This window comes from Dryobates pubescens, chromosome Z (genome assembly GCF_014839835.1).
Source record: "Dryobates pubescens isolate bDryPub1 chromosome Z, bDryPub1.pri, whole genome shotgun sequence".
Classification (NCBI taxonomy): domain Eukaryota; kingdom Metazoa; phylum Chordata; class Aves; order Piciformes; family Picidae; genus Dryobates; species Dryobates pubescens.
The window spans coordinates 62,866,767-62,881,184 of record NC_071657.1 but is presented as its reverse complement, the minus strand read 5'-3'; the positions used below and the strand labels follow the sequence as shown (position 1 = coordinate 62,881,184).

At 39.9% G+C, this 14,418-nt stretch overlaps 1 protein-coding gene across 1 annotated transcript in view; it reads right to left on the bottom strand.

Moving 5' to 3' along the window:
• Positions 1-14,418, bottom strand: part of ADAMTS6 (ADAM metallopeptidase with thrombospondin type 1 motif 6) — a 182,615-nt gene that overhangs the window by 164,007 nt on the left and 4,190 nt on the right. The window contains exon 3 of the mRNA XM_054178600.1: positions 5,214-5,382. Within this exon, the coding sequence (XP_054034575.1) occupies positions 5,214-5,382 (169 nt within the window). The remainder of the gene's footprint in view (positions 1-5,213; positions 5,383-14,418) is intronic.

Below are 14,418 nucleotides of genomic sequence, written 5' to 3'. Positions count from 1 at the left end.
AGGTCTTAACTACTTGAGACTGAGGCAAAGAAAGTATTGAGGACCTCTGCCTTTTCCTCATCCATGACTACAACAGTCCCATTGCATGCAACAAAGGGCAGAGCTTCTCCTCAGTCCTCCTTTTGCTGCTAATACATTTGTAGAAGGATTTCCTGTTCTCCTAAACAGCTGAAACCAGATTAATTTCCAGTAGTGCTTTGGCCCTTCTAATTTTCTGCCTACATAGCCTCACAACAACCTTACAGTCCTACTGAATAGCCTGTCCCTTCTTCCAACGACCATAAACGTTCCTTTTCTCCTGAAGCTGCAACAAAACATCTCTATTCATCCAGGCCAGGTCCCCTGCCCACCGATTCATCTTTCAGCACACAGGAACAGTATGTTCCTGCACCTTTAAGAGTTCCCTCTTGAGTAATGCCCAGCCTTCCTGGACTCCTTGGCCCTGCCAGGTCTTGGGACTGTCCTCCAAAAGACTCTTGTCGATGAGTCTCCAAAACAGGCCAAAGTCTGCCCACTGGAAGTCCAAGGTGGCAGTTCTGCTGACCTACCTCTTTACTTCTCCAACGACTGAGAACTTGGAACATAATTACTATGCCTAACAGTTCTCAGGCCACACAAATTCATTTTCTCTTCAGAAAGCTATTAGATTATGTTTTACCCACCTTGTGAATTAACTACATTGGAAAGTTTAAAATTGCCTGTCACGGGATAATTACTATCGCTATTCTGAGCAGTAATTTTAATTCATATATGCCTGTTCTTGTACTTATTTTGCATAAATACATTTTAAAAAATCCTGGATGTGGGAGATTATTAAAAACTCAGTTTAATTATCAGTAAAACAATCACTACAAATTTATATTGAATTTGAGTTCCTGTCCTCATTACTAAATAGAACTGCATGTATTAAATATCGCTTTTCCACAAAGATTAACACAGATCTCAACCTTAAGCTTATCAAAGCATATTATTAATCTGGTTTTGACTAAGCAGGATTTCAAAATACTCAAGGTATTCTTTCTAGCTGTAGATGAACATGAGATATACATTTATAATTGTCTTAACAGGACTGCTTAAGTGAAAAAATTTCTGAGATGCATCACTACTTCTACCGAAACCAGTTCAGCTAAGGATGACTTGAGGTAGGATTAGTACCTCCAACAAAAAAGCAATGCTTTGTGCAATTCAACCAAATACACCATTTTCAAAAAGCAGCAACTATACCACAAAGAATGTATCAAAACTAGCAATTCAAAGCTTCAGAATTCTTTCCTAATTTCTTCAGCAGTGTTCCCTGATTTTTGAGGTCACAGTGTTGGCTTTAAAAGGTACATTTTTTAGAAAAGTAAAAAAATTACAATAAACCTGGTAGGTGAAAAAATGCTGGCAACAAAATTGTCCTCAATGTGCAATGCATGTAATCCATTTTAAAAACTGTATTTAGTATTAAGGCCTGTTGAGAATTCTACAATGAATGCTAGGACTTCTCCTGTTTGTCACCTCCATTGCAGAAAATTCAAAGTTGCTTTAATTGTTCAAATATTTTCATCTGACTGAAGCCAAGATTTAGGAATGTCTGGAATTTTCTCTGACAGTTTCTGTACTAAAGTTTTTTTACAAAAGACCTCCTCTTCATTTTCAAATTAAAAACTGATTAAATTTGGGGCCTTCCGATGCTCTCAGAATGGTAAAGGTACTTTAGAAATGCAATACTGCTTCCACTTCATAATTTTTCACTGAAATATGTACCTCTGTTCTAAACACTTGAAAACTTATGAGCTCATGCAGAAAACTTTCGAAGAAAAAAAGAAAAAATTATTTTTGACTCATCTTGATAGTGTCTATCAAACAAAGGTCTCAGAGGCCTTCAAAAACCCAAACATTTCTCCTTTTCTTATCAGATGAGAAGCTTAGGCTTCAGCTGATCTCAAAGTAATAGGAAAGATGCAAACAACCCTGGATCTCAGGATCTACAAATGCTTACGCTGTTTTACACAAAATCATGCTGAGTATATATTTAATGCTAAAATGTGAAATAGAAGTATGCAATATATTTAGCAAAACTATTTGTGTGTCAAACTATGTCATTTTTCCACCATATTCCTAGATTTTAAAAAACTAAAATAATTAAACTTCCATTAACACAAAACACAACTACCAGGAAGTTTTTAAAAAATGCAAAAATTGAAATAGAAAAAAAAAATTAACCCCCTGAAATACACCCTAATCAACCCCAAACTAATGATTACAAAAGCAGCAAATTAGGTTTTAAATTGCTACTGAAAAGAAATCCAAACATTTGTTCACATGGAGTTCTCAACAATGGTATCCAAGCTTTCCTATGTCAGTCCTCTGAAAATGCCACATGAAGAGAGAGAACATGAACAGAAAACAACCTTAAAATACAACATAAAGCTGCTTATAGCATGCAACTATGAGAACATTAAGTGAAGCATTCTATTTCTGCTTTTTGGCTTATTATTTAAAAGTAATCATTTCATATATTACAAGCTTTTTTTTTTTTTCCATTTTAGAATACATTGACTGTAAAGCCTGGCATGAGTAAAACCACTTACACAGGCAGCATATAGTAGAGTCATGCCTAAATAATCTGCCGCTCTGCAGCTTTCATGTGTCAACTGTTGTTGTTTCTCAATCCTATACAAACAGAGCACTCAGCAAGATAAATCCAGTGGCCTCAAAACATACTGAAGCAATTCAAATTTGACAGTAATCGACCTCTTACCAAGACCTTAATGCTTTTAGATGTATCTAATAAAACATAATTAACTCGGTGATGATGCATACCAGAAATAGTAAATCAGCATTTTTTTATTTTATACTCACTCTTATGTCTAACTGCTTAAAGTCTAATTTATGTTATGAAAATCAATCCTTAATCTCCCTGCCTCTCCAATCGTTCACTTGCACTAGCCACCATATTTCTCCTATCTACTATGAAGATGCCTTTGACCAAATGCCCCATCTCGCTTTCTACCAATTATTACAATTTTTCTCAGAAAGGTCATAAATAACACTCTCCTTGTCTCTGCTAACTCATCACAATCTTGCACACTTCTCTGATACAGAACATGTACACAAAACAGTCAGGTCCAGAGTACAGAAGGGAAAAGTTGCCAGACTGTGAACAGTGGCACAGCTACACAAGCAGATTTAGCCCAGAATACTATACTGGCAAAAGCGTTCTGAGGATAAAGCTTGCATCAGTCTCCAGACAAACTTAATAATACACTGCCAAAAGGCAGCTATAAGTTTGTTATGACTGCATTTGAAAACGCAGAATTGGACTGATCTAAACTTCCAAAACCAGTCAAATACCTCAAAGATTACTTTAAATGTGGCTCCAGTCCTAGAGTCTGAAAGCTGTGAAACTGAAAATAAATATTGATTTTACCTTTTAGGTATTCTGAGGATGCTTCGTATGCTATATCATTTTGGGATAAAGCTGCAACAGTGCTCAGAAAACTAAATTTCTAAGGTTTTAGTATCCATAAGGAGAACATTAAAAGACAACACCATCTGGAAAAGTAAGACCTTGCCATTTTGGGAGAAGACATTTTTTCGGAAATTTTCATGAAGTGGAAGCAGAACAGAGACCAACAGGATAAGAAGAAATCGAGATGAATGACCATGACAGAATTCTCAGACTTCAAACAGCAGTGCTTTACTACTTCAATAATTAAGAACTTCAGAATGTGACAGATAGGAAAGATTAGGAAAAGCATAGGACAAAGGCAGCATCAAAAATGCAGAAGAACAGATGCTAAAGACTGCTGTATGTTTCACAAAAAATACATACAAGAAGCGTGGCTCAGACCAGCCTACAATCCATTCAACATATACCATCAGAAAAAATGAATGCAACCTGACCAAAATAGCTGCTACTGCTTCATCCTCACTTGGAGAAGAATGAATTCTTAAGCATTAATCTAGAAGATAACATCTGACAGAGGCAAATATCCTTCTTTTTTCTAGGAATATAGTAATGGGAGAAACTGCATCATCTTACATTTCATAATCCTTCCACTTATTTGAAGAGGCTTAAGTAACAGCTTTCTCTACAAAATGCCTATACATTAGTACTCTTATTTTACAAACAGTTAGCCAGCAATAATAGTGAGGAGACTTGTTTGCAATATTAGAAGCATATATATAATGCTTCCAAACCAAAACAGAAGTTACACACATAAAATCTGACAGTCCCTAACCACACTTAACTGAAACACTTAGGAAAAACTGCCTCCCAACTATGGGCCTTCGTAGACAATCCATAGTGTAAGTTTAGTCAGCTGGTGCCATTAAAAGCTATAAGCTTGTTACATCAATAAAGAGTACTATTATTATTTTATTTTAAGATTAGTATTTGTCATCCCACCCTGTACACCGAATCTCATGGAATATAACTGTCTAGGACTGAACTTTTAAGAACAAGCTATTTCTGAGATATAAGCAAATTATGAGGCTATACTTTTCTATTATGTACAAACCACATCGTTTTAGAGTTCTAAAGTAATTTGTCAGATTTACTCCATGCTGTCTTCAGGAAGTTCATTTTCAGTTTAAGGAAGTGAAAATCATGTCAAAGGCTACTTGAAAAATGGATCATGGAAGTATTTGTACATGTATATGGAATTTTAAACTGCTTTACAAGGAAAATATTTCTCAGTCAAAACTACATAACCTTTCCCACCTCTAAATCACATATTCAACTACTGTGGAATAATGTTAACCCACTGAAACCAAAGCCAGCATCAAAACACTGTACAACATCCTTAAAGGAGAAAAGATGTAGACTCCAGTTCCAAATGTATTACCAACCATAATACTGACACATCAAGTTTCCTCAGAGGAGATGGAACACTTACTAAACACTGAGCTGTGATACTCTTCAGTCTCTCAATCATGCTTTCCAGTTGGGGAACAAAGTATTTTTAGCACATTTAGAGGAAGCCTGTGCTGGTTACTACCACTGCACACAATACAGACATAAAACAAGACTTAGTCCCAGTGTTTCATATACTATACTCTTAATCTCAATCTTAAAAAGAGGCAAAACTACTTTCCAACAGCGCACATTACATCACCTGAAAGGAAGATTCCTATTGCTACATTGTCTGCTGTCTTACATCTGAACCAAACAAGATTTTTAAAATACATCTTACACTTTTTTTAAAGGAATGACACTCATTTACCTGAGACTCCACAATGACTGTGATCATAGAGATGTTGCTGGTGCATAGTAGATTTTTTGTATATAACATGAGGATGACCATTCTCAAAATTAAAGTTACTAGAATCTTCCGTTATATTCCTTAAAGGCTCAATAAAATACTCTTCATCTCCTGTAGCAATGACTCCATGCTTAAAGAAGAAAATAAGAAAATAAAAACTTGCAAAAGACAACATGAAACTCAAAAAGCTTAACTTAAAAAATCTTTTGACTATCATTTATCACTATGAATAAATTCAAATCTATAAGCCAAAACAAAAGACAATGCATGAGCCATTGATTTTAGTGAGAGGAGGATTAAGTGCCTATAAGGAACACAATGAGAAAAGAATGAGAAAATAATAATAATATAATTGCCCTATTTCTGGAGGGGTTTTTTGCAGATGTGGTAAGAAAGCAAGAGATATTTTTGGTGTATGACAAATGATCTCTTCACAGTGATGTTCCAAAAATACATGATTCATATCCATTAAAAATGACACCAAGTCAAAATGCCCTTGCTCAAACATTGAGGCCAAAAGCACTCTATGATGCCACACTAGGAAATGTGTTAAAGCCACATACTGCATCAAAGGAAAACACTATGAAGGATTAATTTTGGAATATATACTCAGGAAAATCCAGGATTTAACATACAGATGATTTATTCCAAAACTGAGCTACTTAGTAAATCCAAATTATTAATATTAATTTAAGGTACATTACCTACAAAGCATTTAATCCTTTTTGCCACTAATCTGGCACATGCAAGCTGATGCAGACTGTTCACTGGACCTCGTTCTCCACAACAAATGAACACTTTTTTTTTCTGATACTGCAGTGCAGAATAGTAGATACTGTATTCTCATAACTTTCACATTTGTGAACACAGCTTCTTCCAAACAGGAAGTGGTTTATGGAAGAAAGGGGAGATTTCAGGCAAACTATGTGATTTCCTGAACCTTCAGCAATTAAAACTGAACTTTAGCAGAAAACCCAGATTTGAAACTCTTTTCAGATTTAGTAATACTAAGGGGAAAGCCCTGACAGACTCCTACACCTCTATCTGTTGAATAAAAAATTCTGACATCTGTATCTGAATGCATGAACTTTCTGCACAGGGAGAAAGGGCTACTCATCAGGCAGGAGACCAGAAGAAGGAAATTTTGGTTTCATATCCTGAAATTTAATACCACATTTTTGATCTGTGAACCAAGTACTATGCATAAGTCTCTTTTCATAGGTGTTATCTCTTCTCTACAATGAGAATTCTATGATCAGTTGTAAGACCACTAGCTCCATAACTCCTAAATATCATAAAGCTGTTTCTAAAATCAGGGTTTGCCATCACACTCCTGGTCAGCTCTTGTCCTGCTGCTGTTTTGTACACTAAATGTCTGCTCTTCTTCACTTCTGGAGTAACTGGATTTCAGTAGCAACATAAAACATATAAACTACAAAAATAAATCCTGTATAACATACCAAATAGAAGATTTTTTCCAAATATAACCCTATTATCAATTTCAAAAAATATGTATGAACACACTGCAGCTTTCAATTATACATTAATTACATAGTGGATCACAGAATTCTATCTGGTTGGAAGAGACCTCAATGATGATCCAGTCCAACCCCTGACCCAGCACTGGAGCATCAACACTAAACCATTGCCCCTAAGTGCCAGGTCCACACACCTCTTGAACACGCTTGGGGATGGTGACTCCACCACTGCCCTGGGCAGACCATTCCAATGTTTGATAACCTTTTCCATTAAGTACTTCCTAATATCTGGCCCAAACTTCCCCTGGCACAGCTTGTAACCATTTCCTCTAGTCCTGTCACTTGTTATCAAGTAGAAGAGGCTGGACCCCTCCTCACACTATCCTCCCTTCATGTGGCTGTAGGGAAAGATAAGGTCTCCGCTCAGCCTACTCTTCTCCAGACTGAACAACTCCAGCTCCCTCAGTTGCTCCTTGTAGTCCATGTGCTCTAGGCCCTTCACGAGCTTCGTTGCCCTTCTCTGAACATGCTCCAGGACTTCAATATCCTTCCTATAGTGAGGGGCCCAGAAATGAACACAACACTGAGTGCTGAGTACAGGGGGATGATCACCTCCTTATCCTTGCTGGCCACAGCATTTCTAGTACAAGCCAGGATGCCATTGGCTTTCTTGCCCACTTGGGTACACAATATATAACAGCAAGTGTTCCTCTTCAGTTGTATTTTTAATAATGAACTCATGAAGGTAACGTTGGAGTCTATAATCACTTGGAGGCTGCTATTCTCACAATACCTTCATGTAGCTTAAAAAGTATTGAAGATACAAGCTCAAGTGCAACTTGGGTTTGACAGATGGGCAGAAAGAACCTTGGAAGTCAGAACTGCATCAGGTCTGGATGTCAGACATCTGGGTTCAAGTGAAATAGTTCTGGTATTATGGCTTCACAAGAAGAGTTGTAGAAAGTGATTCTGGCCAATACCATCAGGCTGTCTGCTTTATCCCAAACCAGACAAACCTGGTGGCCCTCTATGACAAGGTCACAACATTAATAGATGAAGGTCGATCAACTGACATCATTTAGCTGGACCTAAGCAAAGCCTTTGACACTGTGCTACATGACATCCTGTTCTCTAAGCTGGTGCAGTATGGGTTTCACAGATGGACCATTCAGTGGATAAAGAACTGGCTTGAGGGCTGCACCCAAAGAGTGGCTGTCAATGGGTCCATGCCCAAGTGGAGGCCAGTGACAAGTGGAGTCCCTCAGGGATCAGTCCTGGGACCGGTCTTGTTCAACATCTTTGTCAGTGACATAGACAGTGGCATTGAGTGCACCCTCGGCAAGTCTGCTGATGACACCAAGCTGTGTGGTGCAGAAGACATGCTGGAGGGAAGGGATGCCATCCAGAGGGACCATGAGGCTGAAGAGGTGGGCCCATAACAATCCAGCCTGTCACAGGTCCTGTATCTGGGTCAGGGCCATCCCAAGCACCAATACAGGCTGAGCAGTGACTGGCTAGAGGCAGCTCTGAAGAAAAGGACTTGGAGGTGTTGGGGGATGAGAAGCTCAACACAATCCACCAGAGAAGGGCCATGAAGATGAGCAGAGGGCTGGAGCACCTCTCCTATGAGGACAGACCGAGGGAGTTTGGGCTATTCAGTCTGCAGAAGAGAAGGTTCCGAGAAGACCTTATTGTGGCTTTCGAGTATCTGAAAGGGGCCTACAAGAAAGCTGGTGAGGGACTTTTTAAGGTGTCGGGTAGTGATAGGACTAGGGGGAATGAAGCAGAACTAGAAATGGGTACATTCAGATTGGCTGTTAGGAAGAAATTCTTCACCATGAGGGTGGTGAGACACTGGAACAGGTTTCCCAGGGAGGTGGTGAAGGTCTCATCCCGGGAGGTTTTTAAGGCCAGGCTGGATGTGACTCTGGGCAACCTGATGTAGTGTGAGGTGTCCCTGCCCCTGTCAGGGGCGCTGGAACTAGATGATCCTTGAGGTCCCTTCCAACCGTGGTAATTCTATGATTCTATGCCAGGCCTGAGGAGACAGTAATAGTATCAACCTGTGGCTCTGCCTCTACACAAGTGTGTCTTAACCTAAATCCAATTACTCCAGAGCATACATCCTTCATGTCTGTACTCAAGACCAGACAAGTGTTAGAGGCAAAAAAGGGCAACAAGGCTGGTGAGAGGCCTTGAGCACAAGACCTATGAGGAAAGGCTGAGGGAGCTGGGATTGTTTAGCCTGGAGAAGAGAAGAATCAGGGGTGACCTCATTGCCCTCTACAACTACCTGAAAGGTGGTTGTAGACAGGAAGGGGTTGGTCTCTTCTCCCAGGCAACCAGCACCAGAACAAGGGGACACAGTCTCAAGCTGTGCCAGGGGAGGTTTAGACTCGAGGTGAGGAAAAAGTTCTTCACTGAGAGAGTCATTCGTCATTGGAATGGGCTGCCCAGGGAGGTGGTGGAGTCACCGTCCCTGGAGGTGTTCAAGGGGAGATTGGACGTGGCACTTGGTGCCATGGTCTAGTCATGAGGTCTGTTGGGACAGGTTGGACTCGATGATCCTTGGGGTCTCTTCCAACCTTATACTGTGATACTGTGATACCGTGGAAAACTATCATGAATGTCTGCAAATTGACATAGTTCCTTCAGGTAGCAGCAGTAAAAAAGGTTAAGAGATTATTGCTTTTTTCCTATGCCTGTGTGATATCTGATGTCATCTGCCAAAGCACTATGTCGCTTTATAAAAGACACATTTTAATAGTTCTTTACCTGAGGAACTGCAAATATATTTCAACTTACACCTACCACCAGGTAGTCAGGACATGAATGCAGTCAGTTTCTACATCCAGCCAAGTGATTTGATAAGCATGGAAACACAACTGCCCTGCACATGCCTTTCACGTAAGGACAGCATACATATGCCATTTTAAAACTTAACATATCAGTTTGGCTTGATAACAAAATTGTTCTTCCCATATTAAAGTGATGCATGTGGTCTTGTTGAATTGCAGTCACTGAATTTTTAAAAGCACTCTGAATTCCATATATAGAAAGCACCTATGTCAGCAACAATCAGCATTTTTCCTAATTATAAGTTTGGGAAATTCATGTGGCTAGAGATACTTCCACTGTATAAGCATTCTGCAATGCCTGATTAATAAATAGTGGGAATTACACTATGATATATAAACCAACATTCTAAACTCCAGGTTTGGGCTTTCAATCTACTATATGAGCAAAACACAATTTCAGCTGAAAAGGGATATTTGAAAGCATTAAAAATTTCTTTAATTTTTAAAGTTTTGCCATTGTATTTTAACAGTGTGTAAATGGAAACTCTTCTCCAAAGCATAAGAAATATCCTTAAGACAGAGGACTGACATGAAAAAGGTATTGACAAAATACCATGAATTTAAAAAAGAAGCTGAATGCCCCAAGTAAGATACTACAAGCAACATTCTCAAGCTTATTATTTAAAACAGGTTGTTTGAGATCCTAATGTTATCCAAGCCCACTACAGACTGCCAGCTCCTGCTAACATATATATGGTCTGGATCCAGCAGTTTGACATGCTCAGACAAATCTATGAATCCACATGGAATTTCCCTGAATTTGTGAAGATGAATCTTTTCCTGTTAGGCTGTCCAGCTGAAGCCTTAGCCTGCCTCAGACAGGGGATGTCCATCAGCGGCAGACACAAACTGAATTATAGGTAACTGGTAAGTGCACACCTTTTCTACACAGTACTAACATTCTACCGTTTCAGGAAGCTTTCTAGACTTCATGCTTTTTTAATAGAAAGTAGTAGTGATAGAAAATTCTGAAAATGTCAGTGTTGTTCAGTACATCTACAGCTTGCTATACACTTCGGTGTGGTTTTATGGCCAAATAAAAAGATTGTGTTAGCTTACTGTGTTCTTAAAGATGAAAAAAAAATAGTGGTCTGGCCTAAGACTGCACATCATAGAGCCTAACAAGACACCTTAAAATTAGGACAGGGACAGTTTACATACAATTTTCTGAATACAAAGGCTATATTGCAAATGCTTATTAGTAACAGAGAGAAGGCCAAAGACTGATCTAAAATCCAAAGTCCTTTTAAATATAATTGTTAATCTTCATAAACTGTTTCATAAATTAAGACATTATTTCACATCTGATTCAAAAATACATTGCATACAATTTCTAACCTATAAAAGTAGATGCATTCTTTATGACAGAATCAACTTAAAATGAGGTAACCTAAGAACACAAATAATTTATACACAAATGAATTTAGGAGTATATGAAACAGTCATAAAGTCTTTCAGCAAAATAATACCTCCTTTAATCAAATAAGGTCACTTCTTTAGCCACAGCCTACTTCTTGTGTCTTCTTTATCATTTCTGCTTGGATGGAGATGTCTGTGCTACCCAGCACAAATGTTACTCAGTACATAGAACTTCCCACACCATGGAAATACCTGGCCTTTTCCATTAAGCATTTCCTTGGAACCACAGCAGCCTCAAAATGCGTTTCAACCTCTCATTCACTTTCCCAATAATAATCACTTTTTACACATTCTGTATTGTTCCCCACTACTAGGGGGAAAAGGTGAGATAATATGCAACTGTGGAAAACTTTTTTGAACACTCAGGTAAGAGCTTTGACACTTGGCAGAGGACAGAGGTGGGTCAAAATGCAGTTTGGTTCTGCTTGATTCCACCACCACAAGCTCCAAACATTTCTTCTTAATGATTTACTGCCCTCATAATGAGATAAACTTTGTTTCCTTGAGGTGAAGTTCTCACTTCAACTAACTCTACCACTGCTTCTTCTCTTTTTCAGTTTGACATACTTAGCTTGTTGCCTTGCACTCAATATCCGAAAGCCTCAAAATGATACCCATTGCAGGCTCTTTCATAAGAAGGCCAAACCTGCAATCCATCCACAAAAGTAACATCCACTGAAGTATGAGTTTCAAAGCCAGCAAGGCTGTTGTACAAGACCTTCAATTTCCCCATATAACTGCTCACTGGATTATAGAGGTTTCCACATAACTTTAGACAATTTATAGCATAATCAGGACCCAGCAGAAAGAAACTGCTAAAATGAAACTTCAGTAAGCAGCAACCTGTAATTCTAGGGTACTTGGTATCGAGAAATAGAGAGAGAGGCTAAAACAGGAAACAGTGACAGGGAAATGAAGTGACTGTCATCACTTTTATTGTAATGAAACTGAGAGAAAGCCCTCCTTGCCCTAGAACTAACCTCAGATACCACATACATTCTACACAGTCACACAATTCATGTTAATTAGATCATGGTCTCACCAGACCACCTTGAATAACTAAACAGAATAACTCAAAACATTCACTAAGAAGAAATCTGACACACTTGGCAATACTGAAGCTTGACAGGACAACTAGAATAAATGCAATGCTTAAATTTTGCTCCTAAGTAACATTCATTGTTCAAGATTACTACTTGGTTTAGAGTTAAACTTTGCAGAGTTTGAGACTGATGTTAATCAAGGTCTATGCAGAATATGACTGGCAGTCTCTTACAAACCAATAATCAGGCTACATACAAAATAAAACAAATGTCTTAAGCACAGGAGTCTGAACTGTAAGAAAAGCAAGTAATACTGTCTTAGACTGTCAATGGCTTTATTAAACGTGTTATAATCAGCAACTATATAACAAAATATTCTTCAATAATAATAATCATCTAAAAATAACTCTGTGATGGATTTATTTGAACAGAGTGGTAACTCCCATACTCAATGCTCTGGAAGACCCTGCCAACAGCAGATGACAGAGGAGTTACTGCATGGTAGAGAATGATACTGAGTCAAGCCTGCTGATACACATCTCTGCAGGATTCCTAACTCTGAAAAAGAGTCTTGTGTCACTCCTGCTGCTGTTACTTTTGCAGCCTCACAAGCCTTTCTAGGAGATTCTGGATCTGGTGGCCGAAGTATTGTGGGACAAAGCCCTAGAGGGAAGGGGGGGCCCATGACAGCTGGTCCATATTCAAGGATCACCTTGTCTATGTCCAGAAGTGAAATACACCAACAAAGGGGAAGGCAGGAAAGGATGTTAGGAGACCTGCCTGGATGAGCAAGGAGTTCCTAGACACACTGTCACACAAAAAGAAACTGTACAAGGAGTGGAATAATGGACAGCTGTAATGGAGGGCATACAAGGAAGCTGCCCAAGCAGCAAGGGACCTGGTTAGAAAAGCTAAAGCTCAGTTAGAATTAAATGCAACCAGGGAGATCAAGGGGAATAGCAAAGTTTCTGTAGGTACATTAATGGCAAAAGGCAGACTAGGGAAGGTGTGGGCTGCCTCAGAAAGGAAGTGGGAGAACTGGTGATAAGCAACATGGAGAAGGCTGAGGTTCTCAATGACTTCTTTACCTCAGTCTTCACTGGCAAGGCTCCAGCCACACTCCCAGAATAACAGAAGATAACGGCAAGGACTGGAAGAACAACTGCCCATTGTGAGTGAAAATGAGGTTCACGTCCATCTGAAGAACCTGAAAGTGTTCAAGTCCATGGGACCCGATGGGATACAACCACAGATGCTGGGAGAACTGAGGGATAAGGTTGCTAAACCACTCTCTATTATATTCTAAAAGTCATGGCTGTCTGGGAAGGTCCCCACTGACTGCAAAAAGGGGAAACAATGTGCATTTTCAGAAAGGGAAAGAAGGATGATCCAGGGAACTATACACCAGTCAATCTCAACTCTGTGCGTGGTAAGATCATGGAGCAGATCCTCCTGGAGGCATTGCTGATATAGAAGTAACAAAGAGGTGATTTGGTACAATCAACACAGTTTCACCAAGGGCAAATCCTGCCTGACAATGCTGGTGGCCTTCTATGACAAGGTCAAAACATTAACACACATGTGGAAAGCAGCCATCATCATTTATCTGGACCTAAGCAAAGCCTTTGACTCTGTCTCACTCAACATCCTGATCTACGAACAGAACAGAACAGAACAAGCCTGTCAAGGTCCCTCTGCAGAGTTCTCCTACCCTCTAACTCATCAACACCTGCCCCCAGCTTGGTGTCATCTGCAAACTTACTGATGATGGACTCAATCCCCTCATCCAGATCAGCAGTGAAGATATTAAAGAGCATGAGGCCCAGTACTAATCCCTGGGGCACACCACTAGTGACTGGCTGCCAGCTGGATGTGACACCAGTTCCCACCACTCTCTGGGCTCAGCCCTCCAGCCAGTTCCTAACCCAGCACAGAGTGCTCCTGTCCAAGCCATGGGCTGACAGCTTGACCAGAAGTTTGCTGTGGGGAATGGTGTCAAAGGACTTGCTGAAGTCCAGGTAGACTACATCCATAGCTGTCCCCACATCCACCAGGCAGGTCACCTGATCACAGAAGATCAGGTTGGTCAGGCAGGACCTGCCCTTCCTAAATCCATGCTGGCTGGGCCTGATCTCTTGGCCATCCTCTAAGTGCTGTGTGATTGCACTCAAGATGACCTGTTCCACAATCTTGCCTGGCACTGAGGTCAGGCTGACAGGTCTGGAATTCCCTGGCTCATCCAGAGGGACCTTGACAGGCTGAAGAGGTGGGCACAAGCCAACCTCATGAGGTTCAACAAGACCAAGTGTAGGGTTCTGCATCTGGGTCGAGGCAGTCTCAAGCACCAATATAGGCTGGGCAGCAGCTG